General features: G+C 39.2%; 3 protein-coding genes across 4 annotated transcripts; all 3 read right to left on the minus strand.

The window, feature by feature from the left end:
* Positions 1-1,035: 1,035 nt before the first annotated feature.
* Positions 1,036-7,881, minus strand: LOC145890192 (cysteine-rich protein 2-like). The gene is made up of 8 exons (XM_082981221.1): positions 7,741-7,881; positions 6,068-6,162; positions 5,924-5,981; positions 2,640-2,710; positions 2,321-2,390; positions 1,969-2,063; positions 1,845-1,902; positions 1,036-1,110 (listed from the first exon to the last, which is right to left on the minus strand). Exons 1-8 carry the CDS (start codon positions 7,778-7,780, stop codon positions 1,043-1,045), a joined length of 555 nt encoding a protein of 184 aa, XP_082837347.1. The 5' UTR covers positions 7,781-7,881; the 3' UTR covers positions 1,036-1,042.
* A 591-nt stretch (positions 7,882-8,472) lies between these two features.
* Positions 8,473-11,382, minus strand: LOC145889544 (uncharacterized). Of its 2 annotated transcripts, XM_082980522.1 has the most exons (8): positions 11,229-11,382; positions 10,756-10,845; positions 10,260-10,335; positions 10,099-10,175; positions 9,868-10,033; positions 9,655-9,794; positions 9,172-9,309; positions 8,473-9,106 (listed from the first exon to the last, which is right to left on the minus strand). In XM_082980522.1, exons 1-8 carry the CDS (start codon positions 11,337-11,339, stop codon positions 8,864-8,866), a joined length of 1,041 nt encoding a protein of 346 aa, XP_082836648.1. In that variant the 5' UTR covers positions 11,340-11,382; the 3' UTR covers positions 8,473-8,863. The 2 variants fall into 2 exon arrangements, with proteins under 2 accessions (XP_082836648.1, XP_082836647.1); XM_082980521.1 differs by having other exon boundaries at positions 10,099-10,335.
* Positions 11,383-12,868: 1,486 nt separating this feature from the next.
* LOC145890193 (uncharacterized) lies at positions 12,869-16,592 on the minus strand. Its single transcript, XM_082981222.1, has 5 exons — positions 15,832-16,592; positions 15,154-15,778; positions 14,170-15,023; positions 13,486-14,034; positions 12,869-13,148 (listed from the first exon to the last, which is right to left on the minus strand). Exons 1-5 carry the CDS (start codon positions 16,590-16,592, stop codon positions 12,869-12,871), a joined length of 3,069 nt encoding a protein of 1,022 aa, XP_082837348.1.
* Between the last annotated feature and the right edge of the window lie 49 nt (positions 16,593-16,641).

The following is a 16,641-nucleotide window of genomic DNA, read 5'->3' on the forward strand; positions in this document are numbered from 1 at the left end:
CCACTATGTACGTATATGTTTATGACAGCTTTATCGCAAATATTTTTTTGATGGCTCATAAAGCTTTTACAGCAAATATTCAATTACATACAAGAAATATTTAGCTCTAATGTAGAAGATTAAACAGGCTACCATAAAATTTTATGGCAGAACATACACGATCATTTGTTAAACATATTGTTCAATTTAGTGTATTAGTTGCGATTGTTATTTTTATAGGCTCTTTCGTTATTCACACGATAAAATACTTGCACCAGTTTGTTCAGGCTGCACCACCGCCACCTCATTACAACTATGAAAATATCATCACATACCTCAGCATGATACCAACGCAGAATTTGAATATGTGCATACAGGTAAAAGGGCCTGATCATTTGACAAACATATTGAATAATGAATTTATTGGTTGCGACTGTTATTTTTTTGGGCTCTTTCGTTCAGGTTACGCCACCCCATTAAAACATTACTCTGCAAATGACTTTTTTCTGTGGTTTAACTGGGAGGATATTCGTTTAGGACAAAAAAAAAAGGAAAAAGGGCTTCTGTCCATCCTCTGGGACCGGAGGGAAGCTGTTGAGCGTCCACTGGCGGATGTAAGAAGTTAACTTCTGTTACCACTGGGATCAGCATCTTGCTAAATTGCCAGCAAACACAACGTCAAACATTTGTACAGTAAGGACCAACCAAATCAGCTATATTGTTTGTCTCAATGATATACAAAACCGTGAGTTATGTTGATGAATATATACAATTGCTATGTGTATTTTGTATATATATATATATACAACGCACAAAAGAAACAAATTGATAAAATTTTTGATCAACTTGATTTATTTCTTGACGTCCATTCCAAAATATAAGTTTATTTTGACATTAAAACACTGCACAATTCGTTCGTTACTGCATGAAAAAATCAGTGACATATACAGATGATTGAAACAGCACTTATTGGTCAGGATAACGTGTATACACTTTTCAAGTTTGGAATGGCGTACGATGACGGCTTAAAAATACATTATTTACAACACATCAAAGCAACTGGTTACGCGATTACATGGGTTTGTTGTGTCAACAGATCTGTGTCGGCAAAATCCGTACTTCCACCATAACCTAAACAAAGAAATGTAAAGATTTCTTAAGAACAACTTTATAAACTTATTGAGTCAACCCATAGGCAACTGCTCTGCCGAATGTGTTCAAGCAAGAAAGAAAAATCCTGAACAAAAAAGGTGATACTTGCGCAAAAATAACTAAAAAGGGTGTTGCTAAATTATAGATGTTGCACAAGCGGATGCAACTAACATGAAACAGATTGGAAATAGTTTGCTATAGTTTGGACAGTAAGTGTAATATCTACCACAGCAACGCACATGCTGAGTTCAAAATAGCTTTTTCATCAAAACGAACGACGAAATTTTGGACTACACATGCACAGGAAAGCAGTCAGTATTTACGTGACACATGTTTACGAGGCACGAGCACGACATATCATGCTTTGTATTCAAACTATTTTGCAAAAAAATATGCAGAAAATTAATTTGTGGAGCCTGTGAATAGGGCGTTTAGTTAAGGCACATAAAACAAACACCAGTGCATCTCCCCAACTTCCTGCGAAATTACAAACAGGAAGTGGTGTCATATACAAGCAAGTACTACTGTCAACAGCAGCATTGGTGAAGTAGAAACAGTGTGCACTGTTGTTTGCAGGTTTTATTTATAGTTATAGTTTTGGTTACAATTACCTTTTATGTTTCAAAACCTAAAGTGTAGTATCGACAGTACCCTGACAAAATCACTCATTCCAATATTGGAAGCCAAACACAAGCAAAAAGTTTAATACTAACCTCCGACACCGAACAGGACAGTGTAGCAGGGATTGTGGCAATAAGGCTTACCTTCATGCTACAAAAATATTTTATATATTCATTGTAATTTCTTAGAAGCGCATGTGAAAATATGATCACATACCTCGGCATGACCTCCACTGTTAAGAGTTTTCTTGCACTTTTCGCATCTTAGACATGGTCGGTGCCAATCCTTTCTAAGGGACTGAACTTTCTCAGCTGCAAAACATTTGTGTCAGCTTTGAAATTTAAATTAGCTATTGGGAGTATTTGCGCCCCGCGCACTATATATCTCGTTCTAATGTCAAAGCCTTGATTTTGACAACAATCGATGCAGTTATTTTAGTAACAATGCAAAGTCATAATGCCTTTTTTGTGGTAAAATTTCTTCGTGCTATTGCATCTTACACATTAGTTAGACAAATTACAACAAAAATAAACAGGTAAATTTTTGTAGAAGTAGCAAAAAAACATACCAAAGTAGACTTCTTTTCCACAACTGGGACACTTTGGCATGACTGGGTTCAGTGGATATATTATAATTAACTATATCAAATGTATTAACGCAGAATTTGAATATGTGCATACAGGTAATGGTTTTCTGAAAAATTACAGATAAACGATATAGGCCTACAACTCGGCACGGTACAGATACATTTCTACAATTTCAAACTCCAGGTTTACTACCACTATGTCCTCATTTCAACTTTACACTGCAACTGACTTTTTTCTGTGGCTAAACTGGGATCTTATTTGTTTGGGGCGAGAAAAACCTTTTGTCTTTTTTTAACGCACCTGAAAACTGTCGAGCGCCCACTGGCGGAAGTAAACTTCTGTTACTACTAAAATTAGCATCTTATTATTTTCTGGTAAAAACAGCTTTAAACATATGTACAATTAGGACAAATAATATAACCCATGTAGCTGTTGTATAATTTTCAATGCTCCATAACGAATGTAGGCGTGTGGACAAGACGGTAAAGTGGAATAGGGTGAAGCAATATAATGTACTCACAAAGAAAAAAAAACACAGAGAAACATTAAAACCGTGATTACTTATACAGCGGACATACGAGGGTTATATATATATATAATTTTTATCTTATAAATTTTACCCAACAAAACAATACTGTTACCTTTGTCAGGTTTGCATAAAATACTTAATCGAGTTGTAACTTCTAGCTAGAGTTAAAGCATGTTCCCTTATTGACATATATAATGAATATTTCTGGGCGCCTAATTGGTTTAAGATGTAACCGCGAGTATGGACTCATTAACGTGTGTTTGAGCACTTCTTTCGAGCTATGTCAAACAATTAACAGAAAACCCCAAGCATAGGGTAGACTTAGAAATCCACACCATCCTGGGCAAGCTAAAGGAAAGCAATGTGGCTTGTCAAAATTATTGGAAACAAATTGTATTCATCAATGCAAGCCGCAGCTAAATGCCGACGGTGTTCGTTAACACCATTACCACTTTTAATTATATAATCACTTCTTTGCTCGCTATTAATCACGGTTTTCAATATTTCTTCGTATTGGAGTGAACTTTTGATATGGTTTTAACTTTTAACCTAGTTTTACTGCATGTTCTCAGGTGCTCCAGCTTACCCCTGATCATCCACCGTACCGTCTAACAATGAATTTTCTAACAGCCGATATTCGCCATATGGGCTATATTGTGTTTGTCTTACTGATAAAAAAAACCTTGAGTTAAGTTACGAAATATGTACAACTGCAAAATGTATTTTGCGAATACAAGACACAAAAGAAAAATTTTGATAATAGCTGCATCAACATGATTTACTTATTGTCGTCTAATCCAAAATATGAGGTTGTTTTGACTTTCAAACACTGCACAAATCGTTCGCTACTGCATGAAAAAAATCAGTAATATACAGATGATTAAAACAGCACTTTCAAAATTATTGGTCAGGACAACGTGTAATTAATTCTTAAGTTTGGAATGGCGTACGATAACGGCTTAAAAAAACATATCATTTACAACAAAGCAAAGCAATTGGTTACGCGATTACATTGTTTGGAATATCTACAAATTAGTGTCGGCAAAATGTCGATACATATTTACTTGTACTGGTAGCTTTCTGTACCTCCACGACCAAAACCTAAAAAAATAAAAATATTTTGAATAAACAGCTTCTCTACATTGAGGACATCCATTCGCAACTGCGGTGCCAAATGTGTTTAGCAAAAAAAATTCCTGAACAAATAAGGTAAATCTAGTGCGAAATAACTCAGTAAGGGTGCTGCTAAGTTTTATAAGTTGGACAGAAGGATGTAACGAACTTGCAACAAATAGCAAAAAGTTTGGTACGGTTTGGACAGTAAGCGTGATATCTACCACAGCAACGCACATGCACAGTTTAAAATAGCTGTTTCATCAAACGAACAAAGTCTTGGACAATTCATGCACAGGAAGGCAGTGAGTATTCACGTGACACATGTTTACGATGCACCAGCACGACATATCATGCTTCGTATGCAAACTTTTTTGCAAGAAATTGTGCAGGCAATTAATTTGTGGAGTCTGTGAATAGGGCGTTTAGTTAAGCCACATCACACACACACACCAGGGCATATCCCAATTGCCTGCGAACTTACAAATAGGACGTGGTGTTTAAAGTGACACAAACGTGACATTTCAGTTCGTGCGTCAACTTGGTTTGTGTATCTGGGTTCGCACGTCAAGGAAAAGCAGATTGACATTTAAGATAAACTCCCTGTAACCTTTTTGTTAGTTTCACAAAAGCTTTTATTTAACTTCGTTTATGACGTCAAACGCGCCGACAAACATAAAGAGTTTCTCAGCATTAGGCCTCACTTTATCATTGCCTTTTTAAAAAAAACATAGATGACTTAAAAAAAATGTGTATAAATGATATTAAAACCCCAACAACTACATTGTCATTATAATTATTTGGAGTTTCAAACTATATGGTGTAATCAGCAGTGCAGCTGGTGACTGTAGCATTGGTCTAGCTTTTCAACCAACAGGGAATACACACATAAATATTGCACGTCTCACAGCGTTCAGGAGTCATACGCGTTCAGTGAAATGAATTATGTAAAGGCGTTGGCAAGAAATTACAGCTTTCCTAGTGATTACAGTGGTTCAAACTTTGTGTGCTGCTTGTACATCCCCGGGGCACCTAGGTTTCACGGCGCGGTTGAAATCTGTGCGCAAAACCTTTCAGCGGAAAACAACAAAGCTGTTCGCTGGCATTGGGTTACAAGAAAATGTTGAAATATTTGGACCGCTGTACGTAGGTTGGTTGGAGGACTTTATCGAAAGGCAACATGCCATACAAAGTATGATACCAAAAATCATGCAAAGTTAGGTGAAAAATGTTCGTTAGTTATGTTGACATAGTGAATAACAACCGGAAACGTTCATGCAGAAACAGTGCATATGTTACACAGCATGCAATTAACCGTATGTCTTAATTGTAAAGTCCCTACTTTCTCGTGTGGTACAACTTTGGAATTACACAACATCCAACACATAATTTAAACACCATTATATCACAAGAACAATTTGGATGATATTTTCATTCGGTTGTTTATCAGCTACCAGAGATAATCACACTCGGTTCTGTGGTGAACAAAATGACAAAGCACATCACTCTGACAAAACTACTGCTACGGCACTTGTGTCTACTAAAAGACATATCACGACTTTCTACCTTAACTGGCTTTGAATTTTACTTGGGTGTCCGATAACCTTTAAATAAGAGCATTACCATTTGGTGGTTAGAAGGTTCAGGAAATTAATTGAATGTCACGTTAGCCAATGGCGTCTTAGGTCTACGCGCTAATATCTAAATTACAAAACTAAACTGGGGGCATGATCCTACGAAGGTGTTATTATGCGTATGAATGAGTTATGACACGTCACAATCATCAGTCTTTACTTGTTTTGTTTCTTGATTAAATAGTTTTTAACGTAAATTATTCAGGTGTAGATGCTTGTCTCTGGCCCCGTCCATTTAATACAACAATACGTTCGACATAAGCAAAACGAATTAACCTTGATTAACTACGCTAATATTGAGTACCAACCTCCTGGGCCGAACATGGCAGCGTAGCAGGGTTTGTGGCAATATGGCTTTCCTTGGTGCTGCAATAAAAATGTTTACATATATCCATTGTTTGTTTAAGTAAGTAAAAACAACAAACATCCCCGTTCAAAATACCATCACATACCTCAGCATGAGCTCCACTGCTAAGAGTTTTTTTACACTTTTCGCATCTTAGACATGGTCGGTGCCAATCCTTTCCAAGGGACTGAACTTTCTCAGCTGCAAAAGATTATGTCAGCTTTAAAAGTGAAATTAGCTGTTGGAAGTAAAAGTGCCCCGCGCACTATAGATATCTCGTTCTAATGGTGAAGTCTTTTAAACAACCTACGTGACCCCTTTTTGTGGTAATTATTTGATCTTTATTTTCACTGAAACAGGAACAATATTTATATTAACATACTTGATTATATCTTGCAGGCCATCTTAATTAACAGATTTTGTCTCTACACATTGAAAATGCATTTCTTGTGCAGGAAAGAGAAAATGTTCTGTTATTGGAGATTGTATTATATTCCATTTTGGAGGTAAACGAACTGCTTTCGTGACGTAGTCCTTAAACAACAGAATGCTACACTCATGACCACCGAGGCCCACTTTCCGACACGAGTTCCGTTCTTTGTTAAAATATTAATCAGTTCAACAGGTGAGCGAAGTGAATTATTAAAACAACAGGGCCACGCTCTCGTCAATTATAGTTCACGCTACAATGCTTATGCCAACACCGCGCATTCGTTTGCTCCAAGGGAAAAACGGAAATTAACAAGCCTTTGCACTTTATGGCATAAACATCCCCAGGTGATTTTAACATGAAAAACATAGCCTGTATGACCGAGTTTATTGCCAGATGAGTGTTTAGTTGTATCGAGATAGTAGCTCGTTAAACCCTTCATATTTCATCATGGAATTCACTTTGTACGTAGTTCCGTTAAACAAAAAATCATATAAATGAAGACTTTCTGAACATGAGCAAGCGTTTGAGCTTCCAACCACTTGGCCTTCAAAACAGTTACGCAAGCGTCGCATGCATTTTCCTCACACACCGCAGACGGACACACCTTCAAACAATATGTGCAACACACACATACACGCGTGCGCTGTGTTTGTGTTGGAGAGCGGGAGAAGGGGGTTCAAGCTTAATTTAGCACTTTGGAAGGTAGAAACCACAAAACGGCGGTTTCGTAACACCTAACCCATACTGAACGTTATTCAAAGGCGTCATGCTTACCAAGCTTTTATTCAAAAAAATAAAGGATGAACCAACTTACTATTCATTTGCATGACCATATTTTATGTGGGCATTCTTTGACTCGACAAAGGGAGGTAAAACTCAGCGCAGCTTAAAGTTAAGCCAAAACTCAGCGCAGCTTAAAGTTAAGCCAAACACACCCTCTGTTCCCATAAAACGGTCGGTTATTGTTCAAACCGCCGAGCTACGTTCAGCCCGTATTTGCCGACATGCGCGACTAACAATTGAAAAAATTCCTTTCCAATGACGTACTGGCGCATTTGCTTGGGCGGGCGCGAGATTACTCAACTGCCGCTTTCCTGTTGATCAGTGCCAATTTCCATTACTGTGACATGATAAATGATAGATACAGGCTGGTGCTGTTTTTGTAAGACGGACACGTCTGTTTTGTTAAATTCAATACATTATAACAATGGCCTGCCAATCCCTACACACTCTAGACAATATTTTTATGTTCATGATTTAAACACAGTGTTTACTTGATCATGGAAATTTAAGGCTGTATTGTATCACATCCGAAAACACGTTTACTGCAAAATCAAACACCTTACCAAAGTAGACTTCTTTTCCACAACTGGGACACTTTGGCATGGCTGGGTTCAATGGATATATTACAATTAAATATATCAAATGTACTTGTGCAGGATTTGAATAATACAGGTAAAGGTTTTCTGAAGAAACACAGATGACAATATAAAACTTTGCACTGTACAGATTACAGATATATGCTTAAGATAGCTTTAGCATAAAATATATTTCTTATGTTCTTGGTGACTCACAAAGCTTATAGATACAGCAACTATTCAACTGCATACAAGAAACGTTCAGCTCTAATTCAGAAGATTAAACAAGCTGCCATTAAGTTTTATGGCAAAACAAACATGATCATTTGTTAAACATATTGATCAATTGTTCAATTTAATATATTAGTTTTGATTGTTATTTAACTTTCCTCTGTCACTTTCACCAGTTTATACTGCATGCGTCACTGTCACCTCACTACAACAGACTTTTTTTCTGTGGCTTTACCAGACTGGAAGGCACGGCACACCCACTACTCATGCACGCTTCATTGAACAAACAAATGCACGCACGAGAGGATTTACGATCAATTCATAAAAATGTTACATGATTGTAAGTCCATATATGATTAGCGGTGTTCTGATCGGCTTTAATACAAAACTACTTCGTGATTTAATCAAAACGCGAAATTTGATGTGAAGTTCTTCAACCTTTTGTTTACTTGATTAACCGGCGGAAGTTACTAAATTCAAGAGTAATTTATCAGACATTTTATTTGATATGTGCGATCAGAGCAAGCACATTGATTGCAAAATTTTAACGATTTGTGTTATGTGAAGCAACCTTAAAAGGCAACTTATATGAAGACACAAATTTGCAGCTGAAAGAATTAATGGTTCATATTGTCATAATTTCAAAAAATGAAATAAAGCAAGTGTTAGAAAAAGACATAGAAAAAGAAAAGAATTAGCTAAAATGTACACAACTACAAACAAAAGGTCTCATGGCAGTTAAGTGTTATTTGATCATTTGACAAAACACCATTACACGTAGTCACAGTTTTGGTGTACAGTCCTACACACAGTAACTGTCTGTGCAATTAAACAATACAAAAACATACCTTGACGCAAATATAACATTGACATTGAAAAATCAAGAATGCAGCTTAAAAACTTTTACCCGCTGATCACAATCAGAATTAGTACCATCATCTATGGCAGAAACAGTATCTGCATGTTTTCGCTTCACACGTTCATTGTGTTCTTGTAATCTACTCGCAATAGAAACTTCAGCATTGACACCAATGTGGTCTGCTTTATGTGAAGCCACACTAAGTGACATTCCAGGAGATTCCTTTAAAGCAAGTATTCCTTGTAAAGAGTGCAACTGTGTCGTCTGCAAGAAATGATAGAATAAAATGCATGTCAAAAAACATGTGCGTTTACAAAAAAAAACCTCACCAGTTCCATAATTTGAAGTTTTACCTCCTCTACACACTTTTTCTGTTTTCTTATTATTGATCTGAGCAACATGACATGTTTATTACTTCTTGCCATTTTCATTTTCAGGGATCTCGTTTCTTTGCGCTGGCCAATGATCTGCAAACACATTTTGTAAAATCTGTTCAAACACTTTGAAAGCTTAAATACAATGTAAACAAATAAAAAAATATCAATTAATGGTTTTATCTTGCATTTCCAAAGCTTTTTAAAGAATAAAGAATTAGTAAGATGGTGTTTTTTTGCAAAGCTGTCTAGCGACAAGTTTATTTGCTAAAAAAAGTTTCATCCATTTTTGTGTTACACAACACCTAAAATAGAAAGAAAATAAAGAAAAAAGGAAGAGACATTCTAAATGCAGCGATTTCTTGCCTCTGGTTTAAAATTTGGAATGTGCCTTAATTAAATTGTTTTAAAAAAAAGTTGCAATTTTGAGAAAGCTACCATTTTTTTAAATTTCCTTTTGTTAGCCTTCTGTATTCTAAGGAGCTTATGGACTTGAACTTTACAAAATTTGGACGGAGAGTTTGGAGATGGAGAAGAAAACGCAGATGACAAGTTCATGATGCTTCCAGACCATGTGTCTGTAAGATAAAAACACAGTGTGGTCACTTGCTGATTAACTAGTGGTAACTTTCACGAAGTAAAAATTTTTACCAGAATTTGACAAAGGAAGTTTCAAAGCTTTTGACAACGGAGAACTAGAAAATTGACTGGAATGAGGACTTCCTACTTCAGGAAATTCTGACAGTGCATGTGCAAATAATGGCGCTATAACATCATCGAAATGTTCCATTGCCATTGAGGAAATGTCCCTTACCTCCTGTAATTGTAAAAAAACAAAATTAGTGAACTTGCACCAACTGTTGTTAAAAAAAGTAGTTATACTTGCAATAAACTTGCCGTTGATGGCAAATGGGAACTTGCATTGATTTTGTCCAGGACAGAAAATATCTCATCAAGCACTTTTCCAGGAATAAAGCAACACATGTTGGACCAAATGTACTTATTATATGTCATTCGCAGCAGTGAAATTCTAGTATCCAGACCTTGGAGAGCCTCATGTCTGGGGTATAGTGCATGTTTTCTTCGCTCTGATTCTCTTCTTGGCAACCCATCTTTTATCTAAAAACAAAACTTATCTAAACACTAATTTATTGATTCAATATATATCTTTTTGTAAAATTTATTATCTAGGGTTTATGGTATATGAACAATACAAGAGTTGAAAAAAAAAATACTCAAATGTCTCAAATATTACAGATGGTTGTTTGTCATAGTAAGGGGCCACTAAACTACAACCAGTAGACCAGTTTTTGCCCCCATGGCTAGTTTATCCGACCCGCCAAACAGTTATTTACTCAGCGGAAAAAAAACAAATACCTGTGTAATACACCTTATCACCTAGTGGCCACGACTTTTGCTGTAAACTTATGCATTTGTTTATTTTGAATTGTAAAAATAAAATATTGAAAGAAAGCACATTCACCATTTTCTACACGTACACCTGATTCCTACAAAAATACTTTAATGTAGTTACTATACCTGTTTTAGGCTTTGAGAATGAAGAGTTTGTACTTTCGAAAAACCAGAGTTCAGTAAAAATGATGCTAAAGAGTTGAATTGCTTGCATACCTGCAATAAAAAAGAAATGCTTTAATTTTGAGCAAGCATACCTAGTTAGTTTGTGAATATGAATCACTCTGGTAAATAAATCTGTTCCTGTCAATTGCATTCTATGGTGTAGTGGGACAAAAGAGCCATATTAAAAAAATCCTTCAATTACAAACTTGAGAATATACACTACATGCCAGTTTGGAAAGTTTTAATTTGCGCGAAGGATTTTATTGAGGGCAAATGTCGATTGTGCAGAAAAACTGTTGTTTTGCACATGTTTTTTGCATCAGCTAATTGCTTTTGTGCAGATTTTCCATAAAATTCCGAAAAATTTAAATTCCTGTGCATGGCATTCTTTCCAATCAGGTATACCTCTCTATATATACATGCATCGTACCTACCAATCTAAGCTTGCTGATGTCATCATAGGTGGTATATAAAAATATTTTATACAGGATTTCTGATGGCAAGTTAATTTGTATGCTGTCTTCATCAAGGACATAATCACTCATTTTTGCAGATGAATTACTCTTTTTAATCAGTAATTAACACAAATAACACCTGGAACGTGGAAATTTTCAGATGTTAGACACATTATTTGTAACGATACATTGTCACCACGAGGTGGTCATACTCGCTCCAAAAAAAACGAAAACCTTGCATCTGCGCTTTTTGTTTTCTGTGCTAGCATTTGAGTACTTTCTCCAAACTAGAAATTCGTCATGCGTAAAGCCAAAACATATTGGATAGAAATAGTACCCGCTTTATATTTTTCTGATCAATGATCAATGTATCAGTGACTTGTGAAATAATTTGCAGTTGCAGATGTATTTTTTCATTCCATTGATTGTAGGCTATCAAAGAAATCTTGTATGACCAACATTTACATTAATTTTTATTTTTCAGTTATTTGCGAATTATATTAACGGAGGTTTAGCACAAACGGACGCTTCTTTTATTTACCCAATTCTTGTGAATATTATGTGTATGTACTATGTAAAAGTAAGTACCAGAAGAAAATACCCAACATTTTAATCCGAACTTAGACGCGCCATGTACAACACAGTTAAATCACAGCCACTCGTCACGTGAAATGCCGCTGCGGGCCATATTTGGCCCAAAAGCTTTTGGAAATTTCTGGCGTATGGTTTGTAGGTATCATAATTGTTACGACTGCTTGTGCGCAGCCTGGTCCTGCGCTGTCGTCCCACTAGGCAAAAACGCGCCCACCCAACTTTATAACCAACAGGACAACCCACTCCTGGTCGTCTTGTGTATTATGTTGCGTAGCGGTTTTTCTGCAACCACAACAATTATAAATAGCAGATTGCAACGTCACAATGTACGTAGTGAAACAATGGACAACAAAATATGCCTCCTTATTCAGTTTACAAATTGTATCTACGTTAATCATTTACATTTCAAATATACAAGACTCGGGAATTATGTCGCCGAGTCAAAGCACTTCAAAAGTTCAAAACACATGTAAAAAGAAACGTACCAACTGTGGGGTGACCCAGGTCTGTACTAGCCTGCGGCTAGTGGTTTCACCAACGTTCAATTCAGATTTAATAACGTCTTAACCCTTATTTTGACTATAAACCAGATAAATATAGTTAGCATTTCAACAGCAGTACAATGCAACACCAGCACAATCTCGCCCATGCACAACATGTCGTCCTAAAGACAGCCACATGCGCGGATGAATACAAACACGGTGAAAGGTAAAATCAGCCAAGCGTTAATTCTCGCTGTAACATACCCCCCGACGATGTACGAACGCATGAGAACATCTAAACACACAAACAGCGAGAACGAAAACGAACGAACAAACAAACACTCAAGCCTTCATTATCAGGCACAACTTCGCGATTGGTCGCTTGAACGACCCGGCGTGTGTTTTCACCAAAGCACTACGCACGAACCCGAAATTATCCGGGTACGTTTCGACAATCCTTCCGGTTAACCATTTTCCTCGTGGGGCCGAAGTGTCCACCAACAGGACAAGATCATCAACCTCGAGGTTCCTTTCGGGAAATTGCTATTTCTGACGTGTCTGTAGCGTCAGTAGGTACTCGTTTGTCCATCGGATCCAAAACCGGTCTGCCAAATATTGGACCTGGCGCCAGTGTCGTCGAACATAGTTGTCTTCTTCCACAAATATTCCTGGTGACGACGTTTCTTGTCGCCCAATCAACAGTAGGTGATTCGGCGTCAGCGGCTCTCTGTCGGCCGGATCAAGACTAACAGGGGTGAGAGGCCTCGAGTTCAAGATGAATTCGTCCTCGACGAGCAGCCTGCTCAGTCTCGTCGGAAGGCATCTGTTGTCCCAACAAGACGTTCAAAATTTTGCGCACTGAACGAATCATGCGTTTCCAGACGCCACCCATATGGCTGGCGGCGGGTGGATTAAATGACCAGTCAACGCTTCACTGACGTAGACGTTCCTCGACGTGTTTTAGGTGCCTTTTTCCAGGGATTCGCGCAGTATGCGCTCCGCACCCACAAAATTTGTGCCATTATCACTAAATACGCGTCTGGGCTTCCCACGTCGCCCAATGAACCTTCTGAAGGCATCAATAAACGAGTCGGTATAGCGAGTGCGCAACCTCCAAGGGCACGGCACGAACAGTCATACATGTGAAGATGCAACCACACCTTTCGACTTCATGTGCGGTTGTCTGGAAGCACCTTTCAATCTTAATACACGATAGACGTGGAAGTTCAGAAGTCCATGCATTCCACCTTTTTCCTATATCAGGTGGAACTTCCTGATCCCAGTCATACTTTTCTTTGCAAAGTTCTTGCAACAACATTCGTGCATGCAATATTACCGGTGCAACGAATCCTAAAGGGTCAAACAAAGAACTGACCATAGAAAGTATTCCTCTCCTCGTTGCAGGCTTCTTCTTAACTTTGATGTCGAATTCGAACATGTCGGAGCGATAATTCCACAGCACTCCGAGCACACGTTCCATGTTCTTCACATCAGCATCTAACACAATTGACTGCACGGATCTATATTCGGCTGGGATTGACGACAACACAGCCTCGCTGTTGCTTACCCATTTTCTGAGCCGAAACCCTCCAAGTTGCAACAGATCCTGCAACTCGCCAGCCAATTTGATCGCCTTATCTTCAGTTTCGACGGATTTTAAACAATCGTCCACATAGAAATTTCGTTTCACGGTTGCGACCGCTTCGGGACTAAAATTACCTTTATTATCTTCAGCCGTTTTTTGTAAACAGAACCCAGCACAACAAGGAGACGAGGCTGCGCCAAATATATGTACCAGCATTTGGTAGTCTTCGGGTTCGCACGACAAATTGCCTTAAGGCCACCAAACGAATCTCAGCACGGATGTATCAACTTGGTCCACCCTCACCTGATGAAACATCGCTTCAACGTCAGTGACCAACGCTACTGGTTCCTGGCGAAACCGAACAAGTGTCCCAAAAAGGCTGTTGATTAAATCTGGGCCTTGTAAAAGCTGATCGTTTAGCGACGTATTCTGAAATCTGGCGGCACAATCAAAGACAACCCTCACCTTTCCCGGTTTCTGCGGGTGTGTCACTGGGTGATGCGGCAGGTACCAAACAGCGCCATCCTCCGGATTCTTGTCGTCGTTCTTTAAACGCCTGGCATATCCCTCCTTCAGGTAGGTATCTAACGTTTGCTTGTACTTTCCATGCAGCTGTGAATTATTTTCCAATCGCCGTTTTAAGTATGACAAACGCTTTATTGCCATAGAACGGTTATTCGGTAGGTTTGGAGCACCTGGCCTCCATGGCAATCGCAGCTGATAATGTCCATCACGGTGCTTGACTGAGCCTTCCATCTGCTTCAATGCATACCTGTCTTCTTTCGACAGTGTCGTTCCAGGTGACAGCGCGGTAGGACCGAAATCGCTTTCCCACATGCACTTTATTTGTTGGTGCAACATTTCGTCCTGTGAGTTTACAAAATTCACACATACCTGTGAATCATCTGAACCACGACCATGGCACGGACCCACAAGTGACCAACCAAGCATAGAACGCACGGCACTTGGCTCCTTTCGTCCGCCTCTTCTTCCATCGTTGATCCAGAACACCTCGGGAACGTTGGCTCCAATCAGCAGCATTACTTCCCCAAGGCAAAACAGGAAACTCCACATCACGTAAATGAGGCCACCGCCAAAGCGATCCTTCTGGGACTTTGTTCGGAGAAACCGGCAAACTGTTTACACTCAAAACGTCATGCAATTGTACAGATTCCTTTCCACCAATCGACGCTACTGTCAGATCGACGGCCAAACCCTCCCTTTTCTGTGACCTATCACTTACTGTAGTCAAGGAGTACGTTGTCTTCTTCCCCACGACGTCTAGCTGCTTGATCAGCCTTTCATCACACAAGGTTGTAGTCGATCCTTGATCCAAAAAGGCGTACGTTTCCAGCTCCCTGCCATTACTGCACGTAACCTTTACCGGAACAATATTAAGATAGACGCTTTCCGCATGAGTGCTCATACAAGTCCAGCTGACAGTTGCACTTGACGATGACGTTGTCTCCACTGAAGACTGCGTAGATGCTTCGCATACGGGCGCAGTTGAAGACGTCTTCCATTCCGTCCAGTGCAGAAGATTGTGATGCTTTCCGCGACATCCGCTGATCGTACAAGAACTTGGCAAACTACAAGTTCTTGCTATATGGCCTTTCATAAAACAATTATCACACAGCCAAGCTTGACCAAGAAACTTCCTTCGCTCAACGAAGATTTTTCGTTTAAATAAGTCACAATTCGCAAGGTCGTGCGATTTGCTGCACAGAGGACATCCTGATTTCTGAGTGGTGCTCGGTTCGAACTTTCTGTCGTTTCTTGGAGCAACCGATATTGCGTTGGTCGATGCTCTTATCTTCGTCGGAAGACCTTTGTTACGCTTCTGCTGCATATCCTGTCTTTCCGAGGACCTAACATACGGCCAAACATCGTGTTCCCAACATAAGCTTGATTCTTAACAAACTCAACAAGGTGACAGAAACGAGGCTCTTCTCCACTTCTTTCAACGCCGGCTGCGTGTCTACGCCATCGGCCCTGCATTGTGAACGGCAACCGCTTTACTATGTTCAACATATTTTCAAAGTTGTTGATGTCTGCAAAGTATCCCAGATGAGTCAGAGTCACCAAACACTCCTCTAAGGCTCGTGCAAGTTCCGACAATTCGTCGGCATCATCGGATTTCAGGCAAGGCCAATGACCTAACTTTTCCACGTACGCACGTGCGATTAAAAGAGGACGACTGTACCGTTCGTGTAGCAACTCTCGGGCCTTTCTGTAACCATACGTAGGTTCCAGACCAATACAAAAGGAGATCATGTCATACGCTTCCTTACGACAGTACTGAATCAGGTAGTTCAGCTTTGCGCTGTCACTGTCTACGCGACGACCAATATTTTCGTCGAAGCTTATCATGAAACGCGTATACATTAGTGGATTACCTTCGAAATACAACAATTCCGGTCTGGGAAGGTCCATTCCTGCCTTTAACACAGCAGCAACACGGTACAAGTCACTCACCTCCGGCTCATGATTCGCCACATCCGGTTTTGACTTAGGTTCACTGCATGAAGAGGTTGGACTGTCCATTACCACCTTCACCTTGTCGTTACTGTCGTTGACATCGTCGGACTCAAACGCTTGATTTTCCTCTTTTATTTCCGCCGGTTTGGCCTGTGTAGAGGGCGGGGAAAAACTCAACGTTCCGATGCTGCGGAGAAAATCCATCAAAGCACGATCCCGATGATGACTTTCGTTCCCACATTTCAGCTTCCAT

This window comes from Ascidia mentula, chromosome 2 (assembly GCF_947561715.1).
Source record: "Ascidia mentula chromosome 2, kaAscMent1.1, whole genome shotgun sequence".
Lineage (NCBI taxonomy): Eukaryota > Metazoa > Chordata > Ascidiacea > Phlebobranchia > Ascidiidae > Ascidia > Ascidia mentula.

Excerpts from the sequence above, each read along its gene's own strand:
- LOC145890192 (XM_082981221.1), bottom strand. The coding sequence starts at position 7,780 with ATGCCAAAGTGTCCCAGTTGTGGAAAAGAAGTCTACTTTG. Across the intron at positions 6,163-7,740 it reads TGGAAAAGAAGTCTACTTTG|CTGAGAAAGTTCAGTCCCTT; the intron begins GTAAGGTGTTTG and ends AATCTTTTGCAG. Across the intron at positions 2,711-5,923 it reads TGCCATGTTCGGCCCAGGAG|AAAATAATAAGATGCTAATT; the intron begins GTTGGTACTCAA and ends TGTTTTTACCAG.
- LOC145889544 (XM_082980521.1), bottom strand. The coding sequence starts at position 11,339 with ATGAGTGATTATGTCCTTGATGAAGACAGCATACAAATTAACTTGCCA. Across the intron at positions 10,846-11,228 it reads ACATCAGCAAGCTTAGATTG|GTATGCAAGCAATTCAACTC; the intron begins GTAGGTACGATG and ends TTTTTATTGCAG. Across the intron at positions 9,795-9,867 it reads ACTTCCTTTGTCAAATTCTG|ACACATGGTCTGGAAGCATC; the intron begins GTAAAAATTTTT and ends TTTATCTTACAG.
- LOC145890193 (XM_082981222.1), bottom strand. The coding sequence starts at position 16,592 with ATGGATTTTCTCCGCAGCATCGGAACGTTGAGTTTTTCCCCGCCCTCT. Across the intron at positions 15,779-15,831 it reads CGTTTCTGTCACCTTGTTGA|GTCCTCGGAAAGACAGGATA; the intron begins GTTTGTTAAGAA and ends GCCGTATGTTAG. Across the intron at positions 13,149-13,485 it reads ACCGCACATGAAGTCGAAAG|ATGCCTTCCGACGAGACTGA; the intron begins GTGTGGTTGCAT and ends TTGGGACAACAG.